Raw genomic sequence first — 12,009 nt, forward strand, 5'->3', positions numbered from 1 at the left:
CAATAGAAGTTATAAAAAGTGATTTATTGGCTTCAGTTAATGTCAACAGATTTAAACAACAGCAGCTCACTGACCTCAATGTCAACAAATAGACCAAACTATATAACATGTTTAAAAGAGTCAAATTCCTTCTCAACTACAACAATAAAAGTCTGATTACACATGAATCGATAATTACCCTGTAGTATAATATATTAGTATGTGTAATACACCTCTATCAAAGTAACTTGTCATTTTAAATAAGTTAATTTAGTAAAATAACTGTTTGCCTTCTGTGTAACTGATCAAAGTACAAACTAACGCGAGATCGGCGCAGTATCGCGAGACTGACAGGTTGAAACAGGTGCATTGTGGGGAGCTGTTTCTGACGCCGATCAGTTTATTTATTTCTCTCTGAAATATTTTGTAAAATGTCCGGTTTGCTGGACTTTATTTAGGTCGCCCGTGTAACAGACGTTTTCCCGGAGTGAGAGATGGAGGCCGGTGAAGGTAAAACAACACTTTAACCAGCTGCAACACAGGATGCTAACTTAGCTTCCGCTGCTAACGTAAATAAAGCCGCATCTGCAGCGTTTCTGTTTATTTCCATTCCTGTCTCCACGTCAGCATATATATATAATAACATGCTCTCTTTTTATATTGACTTGGCAACACCTGCAATGTGTAGTTTTTCGCTCTTTCTGTGGTCGATTAAAGGATCAGATTATCATCAATTATTAGATTATTAGTGGCCTCTCGGCCTCCGTAGTTATCTGGTTCAACGTTAAATCTGGCAGCAGTAATACAATCAGTGCTTTAGATGCTGTTTTGATGTCTCGTGGCCAGGTGTCAGCGCGGCCACGCCCACAGAGGAGATGAACGGAGCTGGGAACCTGATGGACTTCCTGGACGAGCCTTTCCCTGACGTGGGCACCTACGAAGACTTCCACACCATCGACTGGCTGAGGGAGAAATCCAGAGACACGGACCGCCACCGCAAGGTGCAGCATCAGTTCTCTTATTTACTGGTGTCTTGAAGGCACCGTGAGACGTAGTAAAGACAAAGTGTGAATGAAGTCCTCTTCGTTTGTGTCAGATCACCAGTAAGAGCAAAGAGTCCATGTGGGAGCTGATCAAGAGCCTGCTGGACGCCTGGTCGGGGTGGGTGGTGATGCTGCTCATCGGCCTCCTCTCAGGTCAGTCAGAGATGACGACGCTCCGTCACCTTAAAGAAACAACACGTGTGAGGAAGGAGACTAATTTATTCATTGAGCTCCTGTGAGCAGAGAGGAAGGAGAGCAGGTTTTTACGGGAGTCCTGCTCCTCCTTCAGGTACGCTGGCCGGGGTGATCGACCTGGCGGTGGACTGGATGACGGACCTGAAGGAAGGCGTGTGCCTGTCGGCCTTCTGGTACAGCCACGAGCAGTGCTGCTGGACCTCCAACGAGACCACGTTCGACGACCGAGACAAGTGTCCTCAGTGGCAGAAGTGGGCGGAGCTTATGACGGGCCACGCTGAGGTCAGACCCACCGCTGCACACACATCTTTAATGCAGCCAAGTCACTTTATCTAAAGAAGTTTAACAGACAGAATAAACGTGTCCTGACTCTGACACTTAATTAAAAGCTGTTTTATTGCTGAATCAGACGTGTGAAATCCCCTTTGATTGACACGTGGTCTTGTTTCAGGGGGCGGGAGCGTACGTGTTGAACTACTTCCTGTACGTCATGTGGGCTCTGCTCTTTTCCTTCCTGGCGGTGTCGCTGGTGCGGGTGTTCGCTCCGTACGCCTGCGGGTCGGGAATCCCAGAGGTGAGACGTCGAACGGGATCAAAGGTGGGATATTTTTCACCGCTTTCTGACACTTGATCATTGTCACGTGACTGTTTGCTCAGATCAAGACGATCCTGAGCGGCTTCATCATCCGGGGCTACCTGGGGAAGTGGACCCTGCTGATCAAGACGGTCACCCTGGTGCTGGCGGTGTCGTCGGGTCTCAGTCTGGGGAAGGAGGGTCCTCTGGTCCACGTGGCCTGTTGCTGCGGAAACCTCTTCTGCAGCCTCTTCTCCAAGTACAGCAAGAACGAGGGCAAGCGGCGAGAGGTAGGAACACCCGGCAGCTGTTGTTGCCATGGCAACAGGTGGTCCAAGGTGAGATGCTGACAGAGTGTGTTTGTTCAGGTGCTCTCGGCGGCGGCGGCGGCGGGAGTGTCGGTGGCCTTCGGCGCGCCCATCGGTGGAGTTCTGTTCAGCCTGGAGGAGGTCGGTTTGGTGTCTTCATGTTGATGTTTTCTTTCTTATTATTTCCCTCTGAAACCATTTGAAACCGTCGTCTCTCCTCCAGGTCAGCTATTACTTCCCTCTGAAGACTCTGTGGCGTTCGTTCTTCGCCGCTCTGGTCGCCGCCTTCACGCTGCGCTCCATCAACCCGTTCGGGAACAGCCGGCTGGTGCTGTTCTACGTGGAGTACCACACCCCCTGGTACATGGCGGAGCTGGTGCCCTTCATCCTGCTGGGCGTGTTCGGCGGCCTCTGGGGGACCCTCTTCATCCGGGCCAACATCGCCTGGTGCCGGCGGAGGAAGACCACCCAGCTGGGGAAGTACCCGGTGCTGGAGGTCATCGCCGTGACGGGGATCACCGCCGTGCTGGCGTTCCCCAACCCGTACACCCGCCGCAGCACCAGCGAGCTCATCTCCGAGCTCTTCAACGACTGCGGCGCGCTGGAGTCCTCGCAGCTCTGCGACTACATCAACAACCCCAACATGAGCCGGCCGGTGGACGACATCCCGGACCGGCCGGCCGGGCCCGGCGTCTACAACGCTCTGTGGCAGCTCGCCCTCGCTCTCGTCTTCAAGATCGTCATCACCATCTTCACCTTCGGCATGAAGGTCAGTGCGAGGAAGAGGAGGAGTGCATTTCTTATTTCTAAAACTTTGATTGGAGGAGTCACGTTTTTTCTCTCCAGACTTGAGTTGATGTGATTTCTGCTGAGTGTGTTTCAGCTGCAGCTGACCGGACTCTCCGTGTCTCCTCAGATCCCCTCAGGCCTCTTCATTCCCAGCATGGCGGTCGGAGCGATCGCCGGGCGGATCGTCGGGATCGCCGTAGAGCAGATGGCGTACCACCACCACGACTGGATCATCTTCAAGAACTGGTGCCGGCCCGGCGCCGACTGCGTCACTCCGGGCCTCTACGCCATGGTGGGAGCCGCCGCCTGTCTGGGTGAGTGGACGCGGTTCCCGTCGCCGAGGTTTCACCTCTCCGGTATCTCTCGGCCTCTCTGGTCTCACATCATCTGGTTCGATGGTTAAACTGCTTTAAAATCAAACTCTGGTCCAGTTCTGATTCTTCTTTTCATCGCAAATTCATGTCTGGATGACTTTTTCCACATCAATCACTGAGTTTATGAAATGTCCATCGCCGTCATGGCAACAACTGAGAGACAGAGTAACTCTGTAATACAGCAGATGTGTTGCGTCCCCTCAGGCGGCGTGACCAGGATGACCGTGTCCCTGGTGGTCATCATGTTCGAGCTGACCGGCGGGCTGGAGTACATCGTGCCCCTGATGGCCGCCGCCGTCACCAGCAAGTGGGTGGCGGACGCCTTCGGGAAGGAGGGCATCTACGAGTCTCACATCCAGCTCAACGGCTACCCGTACCTGGACGTCAGGGACGAGTTCACCCACCGCACGCTGGCCACCGACGTGATGCGGCCCCCGCCGCAACGACCCCACTCTGGCCGTCCTCACCCAGGACACCACCACCGTGGAGGACGTGGAGACGCTCATCAAGGACACCGACTACAACGGCTTCCCGGTGGTCGTGTCCAGAGAGTCGGAGCGGCTCATCGGCTTCGTCCAGCGCCGGGACCTCACGCTCGCCATCAGTGAGTTGGCTCAAAGTTTTCTTTTGGTGACGGAGCTGAGTGACTTCACAGCTGCGGTGTCACAGGATGAGGCCGTAGAGTGAGTGTGATGTTGTGATGTCCACAGAAACTGCCCGTCAGAAGCAGGACGGCGTGGTGAGCAGCTCGGTGGTCTACTTCACCGAGGACGCGCCGCAGCTGCCGGCCAGCAACCCGCAGCCGCTGAAGCTGCGGCGCATCCTGAACCTCAGCCCCTTCACCGTCACCGACCACACGCCCATGGAGACGGTGGTGGACATCTTCCGCAAGCTGGGCCTCCGCCAGTGTCTGGTCACCAGGAGCGGGTAAGAGCGTCTCGTGTGTCACCGTGACAACCAGAAGAATTCAGAGACACCGCCTCTGCCTCTGATTGGCTTTTTGATATTATTACCCCGACATGAGCAGTGACCTCTGACCCCCGTCTGTGTCTCTGCAGGCGTCTCCTGGGCATCATCACCAAGAAGGACGTCCTGCGACACATGGCCCAGATGATGAACCAGGATCCAGAGTCCATCATGTTCAACTAGCATTTCCTCCACCGATGGTGTAAATAGGTGAAACCGGTGCGATGCTGCTGTACTGTAACCTGTGAAAAGTCCCTCCCACCTCCTGACAGGCAAGTCCCCCCCCCCCCCCACCTCCCCCCGTAGTGACCACAGCAGTGACACTAACCCTCAGAAGATCCATACAGAGAGTCGCAGCTGATCTGTGTGGCCGACACTACCGAGACTTTAGCATGTTTTAAATCATCTTTATTTCTTCAGGTTCAACAGCCGTTTATTTATCGCTGCTCGTTCAATTTAAACATTTAAAAAGGGAAAATCGCTGAATTTAAAATCAATCATCTCCAGTCGATCCGTGTTTGGATCCCAGCAAATATTATCTCATTCAGAAAAGGTGTGTTTTAATTGAAGATGTTCAGTAAATGTAAGTAAAAACATTCCCACTGATTTCAACTGATCCCACTCCAGCGGTGGTTACCATGGCAACAGTGATGCGAACCTTCCTCAATGTCACACCGTCTCACGATTGACAGAAAAATCTCAAACATTTGTAAAAACTCAAAATATATTTACTTTCCAGTCATAAAAGAAAGAAGAGAAGAGCAGGAAATGATGTGATGGATTGTTCTTAACGATGTTAACTTACCTTTGATTAAAACAGAACCGCACCTGTTTGGATGATGTCATATTCAGGTGAGATGATCAGACACGTAGAAAGCCTGCAGGGGTCTTTCAGAATGGGAACAAAGCTGAGGTGAAGCTCAAACCTCCCAATTTTATTTAACCTGTAAGACTCTGTTGCACTTTGGTTGTTTTTGTTTTGTATGTTGCTGCCATATTTATATGAATGACACCTCCAAGTCTGTTTTCATGTGACTGGCTTCAGAAACGTCGCGTCTGCAGCAGTGTCGGAGGACTGTGCTGGATTTATGGCGTCTCCGGCCGATTGAATGGTTTCAGAGAGCTTTCCGGCGACTCTGCCGACACCCTCGGGGGGAGTGAACGCTCCTTAGCTCTCTGGAAGTAAAAAGAAGCGTCAAAACAAAAGGAGCACATTTGGTCTGAATTGTGACGCCGGCTGATCCTCGGGCCGCTGCTGTGGACTGACCGTGTTTCTGAACATTATTAAGCTATAAAGAGTTTTAAAGTCAACATATCTGACAGCCGTTAAACTTTTCCGATGGTACGAGAAGCTCCGGTTACAAACTGACACTAAAATATGAAGGAGAAGTTGAGCTGCAGAAGGAAAATGACTTTCGTCACTAATATTTCCAGCTTCTTTCCAGCGTTCAGTGTTTCCCTCCTCTCGGTCGCTTCCTGTGTTGTGATATTTGTTATTGTGAAAAAAAAAAAAAAACTCCCAGCTGCTAACGCTTCACACAGACTGGAGGTCGGAGGTCACGCACTCCACGGAAGGTTTTCTTTTTAAATGCCAAGAGAATGTATTTAAAAAAAAAAAAAGAAGAAGTGTTGTATATAGTGAGGATTTAATTTTGTCACTCATGTCGAGCCCTGCTAATTTTTTATTTGAAGTATTTATCAGACAGAAAATCACACATTTGCACTTTTTGTTTTTTGTAAAAGAAGTCTGAAAAATAAACCGTTTTATTTCAGATGGGCAACAAAGATGGTTCGGTTTCATTCTTTATTTTAATGTGTAAATCACTTCATCTTAAACAAACTGCCATTTAACAGCAAACAGAAAATCACAAAGTCAATAAAAACTGTTTCTTAAATCACAAAAAAGTTCAGAATTTTCTTTGTAAAATATCCTGGATATAAAAACACCTTTCATAAGTGACACTAAAACAGCAAGAAAGGGAAATGATGTTCTGTCACTTTAAATGGACTGATAATCAGCATTAAGTTTGTTATTGCTTCTGTTGGGGCTATTTCCAGCGGTGGATTCATCCTCATTTGGAGCTCTACTGAGTGTTTGAGGACAAAATAAATGGGATTTATTGAAAAATGTAGAACATCAACGGACCTTTAATAGAAAATGTAAAACTGGAATCGTCCACCAGCGGGCGCTGTTTCACCTCATCACACAATTCATTCATTTTCTTTAAGATGCACCAACATCCTCAGCAGGACGCCCAAAGATCCAAACAGAAATCAACGTTTATTACAAACATCTTCCAAAACTACACAAAAAAAACCTGTCAAATATTTTACAAACAACACGGAAACTAAACTTATAAACATTTCTTCACACGTCATTAATTCCTCTAACATACTGCAAGGCTGAGAATCAGACACCTCCTCCTCTTCCTCTTCCATCTTCCTCCTCATCCTCAAGGTTTTCTGCCCTCCTCATGGTTTGGTGCCCCCCTCCTCCTCCTCCTCATGGTTTGGTGCCCCCCTCCTCCTCCTCCTCATGGTTTGGTGCCCCGCTCCTCCTCCTCGTCCTGCTCATGGTTTGGTGCCCCCCCCCCTTCTCCTCCTCCTCCTCCTCATGGTTTGGTGCCCCGCTCCTCCTCCTCGTCCTGCTCATGGTTTGGTGCCCCCCCCCCTCCTCCTCCTCCTCATGGTTTGGGGCTCCCCTCCTCCTCCTGCTCCTCCTCCTCATGGTTTGGGGCCCCCCTCCTCCTGCTCCTCCTCCTCGGTGGCCCTCTCCATGTCAGAGTAATACTCCAGAGCTCTGCGTACCGGCTCCAGAATATGTTGCTGCACAACAACTCATCAGTTAACTTCATAAAGAAAGAGTCATTCCTGTCAATCATCATCAACACATTTTAAACTGTCGATCATTTTTACCTCCATAAAACATTTTATTTGTACTAATAAGGACAAATGTGACCGTTTAAAACCTTTATTTCTATTAATCTGCCAATTATTCTACAAAATGTTTGAAAATGACTATTTATTGTGAGAATACCTTTTTCTTTGAGAAATAAGCTGAAGCTCTGATGCATTGTGGGTGTTTGTGTTGATTCCTGATGAAGCTGCGGTGGCGGTGAGAAGTGTTTTACCTCCAGACAGGGGAACATCTCGGTGAGCTCGGTGACGAGCGGCAGGAGGACGAACCGGATGAAGTTGGTCTGAGAAGACGGCCGGCACACTTTGTCTCTGTCCATGAACGGGGTCACCGGGAGACCTTTGAGTTTCTCTGTGTCACTCTGCACAACCGAAGCACACCAGAATCAGCTGACACGTCTGTCAGGACAATCATTGAACTCTCATGAACTCTCAGTCTCTGTTCTCGCTTTAAAACGCCTCATCTTCCTCCAAACAGCATGAAATGTGGATATAATGGAATAATTTTAGTGCCTCCTCTGACACCAATTGATTTGGAGAAATAACTGTAAAGACTCTTATTTTGAAATTGTATTTAAGGTGTAACTAGATCCATTGAGGATAAATGGATAGTGTTGTGTTTTCAGGTTTTATGAGACCCCAGCAGGAAAGTTAATGACCCCTGATGATGAGTATCTCTGAGGGCCAGCTGTTTCCAGTCACTTCCTGTTTATTGATGAGTAAAGCGACCGATAACAACCTGGTTGAAGAACTCCTGCAGCAGACAGTCCAGCCAGGGCTCGGCGACCGCCATCGGCCGGGCCTCGTTGGAGATGTCGCTGACCTTCACCATGATCTTCATGAGCTGGAAACAAGGACGCAGAAGGTAAGACAGTTTTGTCCTGTTGATATGATGTTCTTTTCAAAATAAGAGCTGGAATTTCAAACGGTACATTTAGAACGAAATGAAACAGCAGTCTTGTAGTTGATTTTATAATTTGTACGAGTACATTAAGGCCATTTGATGCGTTCCAGCTGAGAGGAGAAGAAGAAGTTATCTTAGATTGAGCTGCAAACGAAGAATAAAACTAAAAGTGAGTGTAAACGGTGAGATGAGGAGCTTCGAGCTGTCTTCACCACTTCCTTGTGGTCCTTGTTGGTGAAGTTGAACACCGGCTGAATCATTTTGAACTTGTTGAGGATTTCGTTGTGTCTCGCCATGTCGGTGGCCAGAATGCATCTGAAAACAAAAAGCTTTGTGAAAAACTGAACCAGCGACTTGCTGACATCAGCACGGACGAAGGGAGCGGACGTCTTACTTGATCATTCCTCCCCGGATGTATTTGTACTGCTCACTGGTCATGTTTTTAAGGATGTTGCTCTCTGGCTGCGAAGGGAAGATAAATGTACATTTGAAGTTGAATAATGTGCAGTAATATTTACAGGCTAACATGATGAATAACAAACTGCTCTGACTGAGCTGATGTCACATGAATGTTAAAAACAATCTTACATTCAATCAGTGTGCTATGAAAACAAAATCCATCAGGTTAAAATCAGCACTTGTAATTTCCACCGACCTTATTACAATCTTTTCTTTGCTGCTCTGTAATTTGAATATGATCTCTTTAATGATCCTTTTAGAGTCTTTAATGCGTCGTGTGTTTTGTACCTTGGACAGGATGCCGAAGGCGACGGCACAGTGGTGGTTTTCCAGAGGAGAAATGTCGTTGTAACGAAGAGCCAAGTCGGTCTGAGCATTAATCTGTGTAAAAATAATAATAATAATCCATAGAACAATAAAGAAACACCTTGATTATAAGGCAAACATCCTACACAAAGCAGAGAGGAGACCTGGTAGACGTTGTTGTAGCCGGGGTGGTCGAGGTCGTGGCACAGAGCCGAGGTCAGCATGATGAACAGGTCGATTCTTCCCAGTTTGTTCCTGAGGTCTGCCAGCCAGATCAGCCCGTACATCTGCAGAACCAGAGGCCGGCAAAACATCGGTGGCACCAGTAACAGCAGGGAAACAGCAGAAAGAAACCAGTAACAGCAGGGAAACAGCAGAAAGAAACCAGTAACATCAGAAAGAAACCAGTAACAGCAGAAAGAAACCAGTAACAGCAGGGAAACAGCAGAAAGAAACCAGTAACAGCAGGGAAACAGCAGAAAGAAACCAGTAACATCAGAAAGAAACCAGTAACATCAGAAAGAAACCAGTAACAGCAGGGAAACATCAGAAAGAAACCAGTAACATCAGAAAGAAACCAGTAACAGCAGGAAAGTTACATTCCCATGGCAGTTTTTTTAACTGTATTTATTAATTGATAATATTATCGTACCATCTGAGTGACACAGAAGCAGTGCTGGAAGTTGTGGAAGGGGATGTTGTTGTAGTTGCAGTACACCTGGAACAGGAAGTTCTGCAGGACGTGCAGCTCGATGTGGAACGCCGTGAGGAAGTCCAGGTCGGTGAACATCACCTGCAGCAGCACCAGCATCTCCGCCTCCTCCCACTGCCTGCAGCAGCACACAGGTGAGGGCAGCGCGCGTGTGTTTCGATGTGTGTGTGTGTGTGTGTGTGTGTGTGTGTGTGTGTGTGTGTGTGTGTGTGTGTGTTTCGATGTGTGTGTGTTCTCACCAGTTGTCAAAGATGGGTGTTTTCAGATGCTCTCTCACTTCCTCTGTCACCTGCAGCGAGCTACAGAAACACAGAAAGCCGTCACATGGAGCTGAGACCTTCTAACGCGGGTTGGCACCGGACGGACGGCTCACCTCATGTTGAGAAACCTCATGCGGACCTGCTGGCGCTCCTCCTGCTCGCTCGTCTGAGGCCTTTTGGGCTTCGGGGGGAACGCGGAGAGCTGCTGGTGGCCGTCCTCCTTGAAGAGACCCATCCAGCTCAGGTTCTTCACGCTCTGACGGAGAACATGACACTTCTTCATCAGACTGAACGAGGGCTGTTTATTTGGGGACTGGAGCTGTTGTACTTCCTGATGCTGCTCCTTCACATTAAAAGCCTTCAACCCAGAGAGGCTTTAGTTGTGAAGCAGCTGCTGGACAGGACCTGTCACTGAGACCTCTGTCCAGTGAGCCGCTGGCTGATTGTGCAGGGTTCAACCAGCTGTTATCAGAGTGTGTTTTCACAAGATGAACGTGTGCACGGTGACCAACCTCCAGCTTCCTCTTGAAAGACTCCACTTGGCTCTTCAGCTCACAGATTATGTCCGGACTCTTTCCCACGTCCTCGAGGACTTTGCTCTCCAGGTGATGCAGCCTGAAGACGGGAAGCAGGTACGGTTAGACAGATAGAAACTCGTGTTCCCAGTCTGTAAATAAATAATCAGATAGATGGATTCATAAATCTCTGAATGATGCACTCACCTGTACTCCATGTTGTCCAGCTGCGGTGACACCGACACACCTGCAACGACACGCCAAGCTGAACACAACTGTTCTTCTCCAAGATAGAAACCACCCTCCGAAGCACTTGATGACAGTATCTGATAATAATAATGTAGTCGTAGTGTTTTAGAAATACAAACTCACATCTCAACCGTTTCTGAACATTTTATCTCCTTCAAAAAATGTCCCTCACTGCCAGGAAACAAATCTGACGGAACAAAATTAATCAGTCTGTTTTTTCTATAAAATAAAAACACCCATTTAACTACAAGTGGAAGAAGATGAGGTGTTCCAGAACAACACTGAGGACATGACTGAGAAGAGAAGATCTCTGAAGATATAACGTGGATATTTTAGATTTAAATGACTCTCTGGAGGCCGCTCACTCTGCAGGTCCGACGCCACCACCTCCAGCCGGTAGCACGACTCGGTGCTGTTGGCCTCCAGTCGAGGGGAGATGTTCACCACGCTGCCGCTGGGGTTGTACATCTTCAGGATGTGGTGAGGTCCCACCTCCGCCGCCGCCCGGAACAGATCTGTCACAGGGACATTTCACCACAACTGGTCAATTTAAACTGGAGCTTCCTCTCATGCAAGACATTATAAAACACTCTTTATTTATAATATGATTTATTTCTGTTGCATCATCCTCATGTGATAATTCTGATATTACTCTTAGATTTATCTGCAAAAACACAATTATCTGACATATTTATTACGACAAGCAGCAACTTAAAAAGCAACAATGCAGACGTGCTGCTAAAAAAAGTATTGATTTAGTTTGGAGGATTTGTTTTCTGACTGATTTCTGACCAACAGAAGCTCCAACCTTCTTCAAACTCAGTTCATCAGCTGCAGTAAAAGGACGTGTGAGATTTAAAGGACGTTGCAGACCTTTATTCTGTCTTCTACATGATGTTAAGCCTTCCACCTGCAGGCCAACATTATAGGTCAAGGGCCCAGTTGTCACATGGTTCACTCATCGCTGTGTCAACAGAACAAAGCCCTTTAAGGAGGACCTGTCAAATCCACATGGAGGTCAGAGCCTCACACCGAAGCCACAGGAACATTCATGAACGATCAGAAGCTGGCGTCCGGTTTCCCACCTGCACCTGTGATCACACCGGATGTTGTAGGGAGCAGAAGGCAGTGCACAGTCACATCCATTCACAGGAGGATCAGCAGAGAGCTCTCTCACCTTTCACATCTGCAGCAGAGCAGTCGGCTCTGAACTCAGCTCGCTCCAGCTTCCCGTGAACCGTGAAATAAATGATTTTTGTTGTCATCCCGGAGCCACGTGGGGATGACCTGCTCCACAGGTGAAATGAGACCTCTTGCCACCGACGTTACACCCTGAATGTGTGAAGGAGCCACCTGCGGGTGACAGAAGGCCCACCCATCCGCTCCTCTCCCTCCTCCCGGTCCGCTGTGTAGTTCTCAGTCCGGCCGGCAGGGGTCGCGGTTCAGTGGCTCCCTTCAGC

The 12,009-nt window shown here is 48.4% G+C and overlaps 2 protein-coding genes across 3 annotated transcripts; one reads left to right on the plus strand and one right to left on the minus strand.

The window, feature by feature from the left end:
* The first annotated feature begins 332 nt into the window (after window positions 1–332).
* LOC138207001 (H(+)/Cl(-) exchange transporter 4-like) lies at window positions 333–6,129 on the plus strand. The gene is given in 13 exon segments (XM_069163972.1): window positions 333–489; window positions 826–980; window positions 1,076–1,175; window positions 1,312–1,499; window positions 1,669–1,791; window positions 1,875–2,081; window positions 2,160–2,240; window positions 2,323–2,868; window positions 3,016–3,202; window positions 3,467–3,693; window positions 3,695–3,866; window positions 3,973–4,189; window positions 4,321–6,129. Coding segments are annotated over 13 exon segments (2,310 nt in total). The 5' UTR covers window positions 333–473; the 3' UTR covers window positions 4,412–6,129.
* Window positions 6,130–6,885: 756 nt separating this feature from the next.
* Window positions 6,886–11,886, minus strand: LOC138207167 (high affinity cGMP-specific 3',5'-cyclic phosphodiesterase 9A-like). 2 transcript variants are annotated; one of them, XM_069164213.1, is made up of 14 exons: window positions 11,727–11,886; window positions 10,915–11,064; window positions 10,508–10,547; window positions 10,298–10,400; window positions 9,899–10,041; window positions 9,765–9,824; window positions 9,466–9,643; window positions 8,978–9,100; window positions 8,796–8,888; window positions 8,443–8,510; window positions 8,261–8,363; window positions 7,884–7,988; window positions 7,360–7,506; window positions 6,886–7,054 (listed from the first exon to the last, which is right to left on the minus strand). In XM_069164213.1, the coding sequence occupies exons 1-14, from the start codon at window positions 11,812–11,814 to the stop codon at window positions 6,953–6,955; spliced, it is 1,503 nt and encodes a 500-aa protein (XP_069020314.1). In that variant the 5' UTR covers window positions 11,815–11,886; the 3' UTR covers window positions 6,886–6,952. The 2 variants fall into 2 exon arrangements, with proteins under 2 accessions (XP_069020314.1, XP_069020315.1); XM_069164214.1 differs by lacking the exon at window positions 11,727–11,886 and adding an exon at window positions 11,358–11,382.
* Between the last annotated feature and the right edge of the window lie 123 nt (window positions 11,887–12,009).

This window comes from Embiotoca jacksoni, unplaced genomic scaffold (assembly GCF_022577435.1).
Source record: "Embiotoca jacksoni isolate LCO1_2020_lvr unplaced genomic scaffold, fEmbJac1.0.p SCAF_30, whole genome shotgun sequence".
Lineage (NCBI taxonomy): Eukaryota > Metazoa > Chordata > Actinopteri > Embiotocidae > Embiotoca > Embiotoca jacksoni.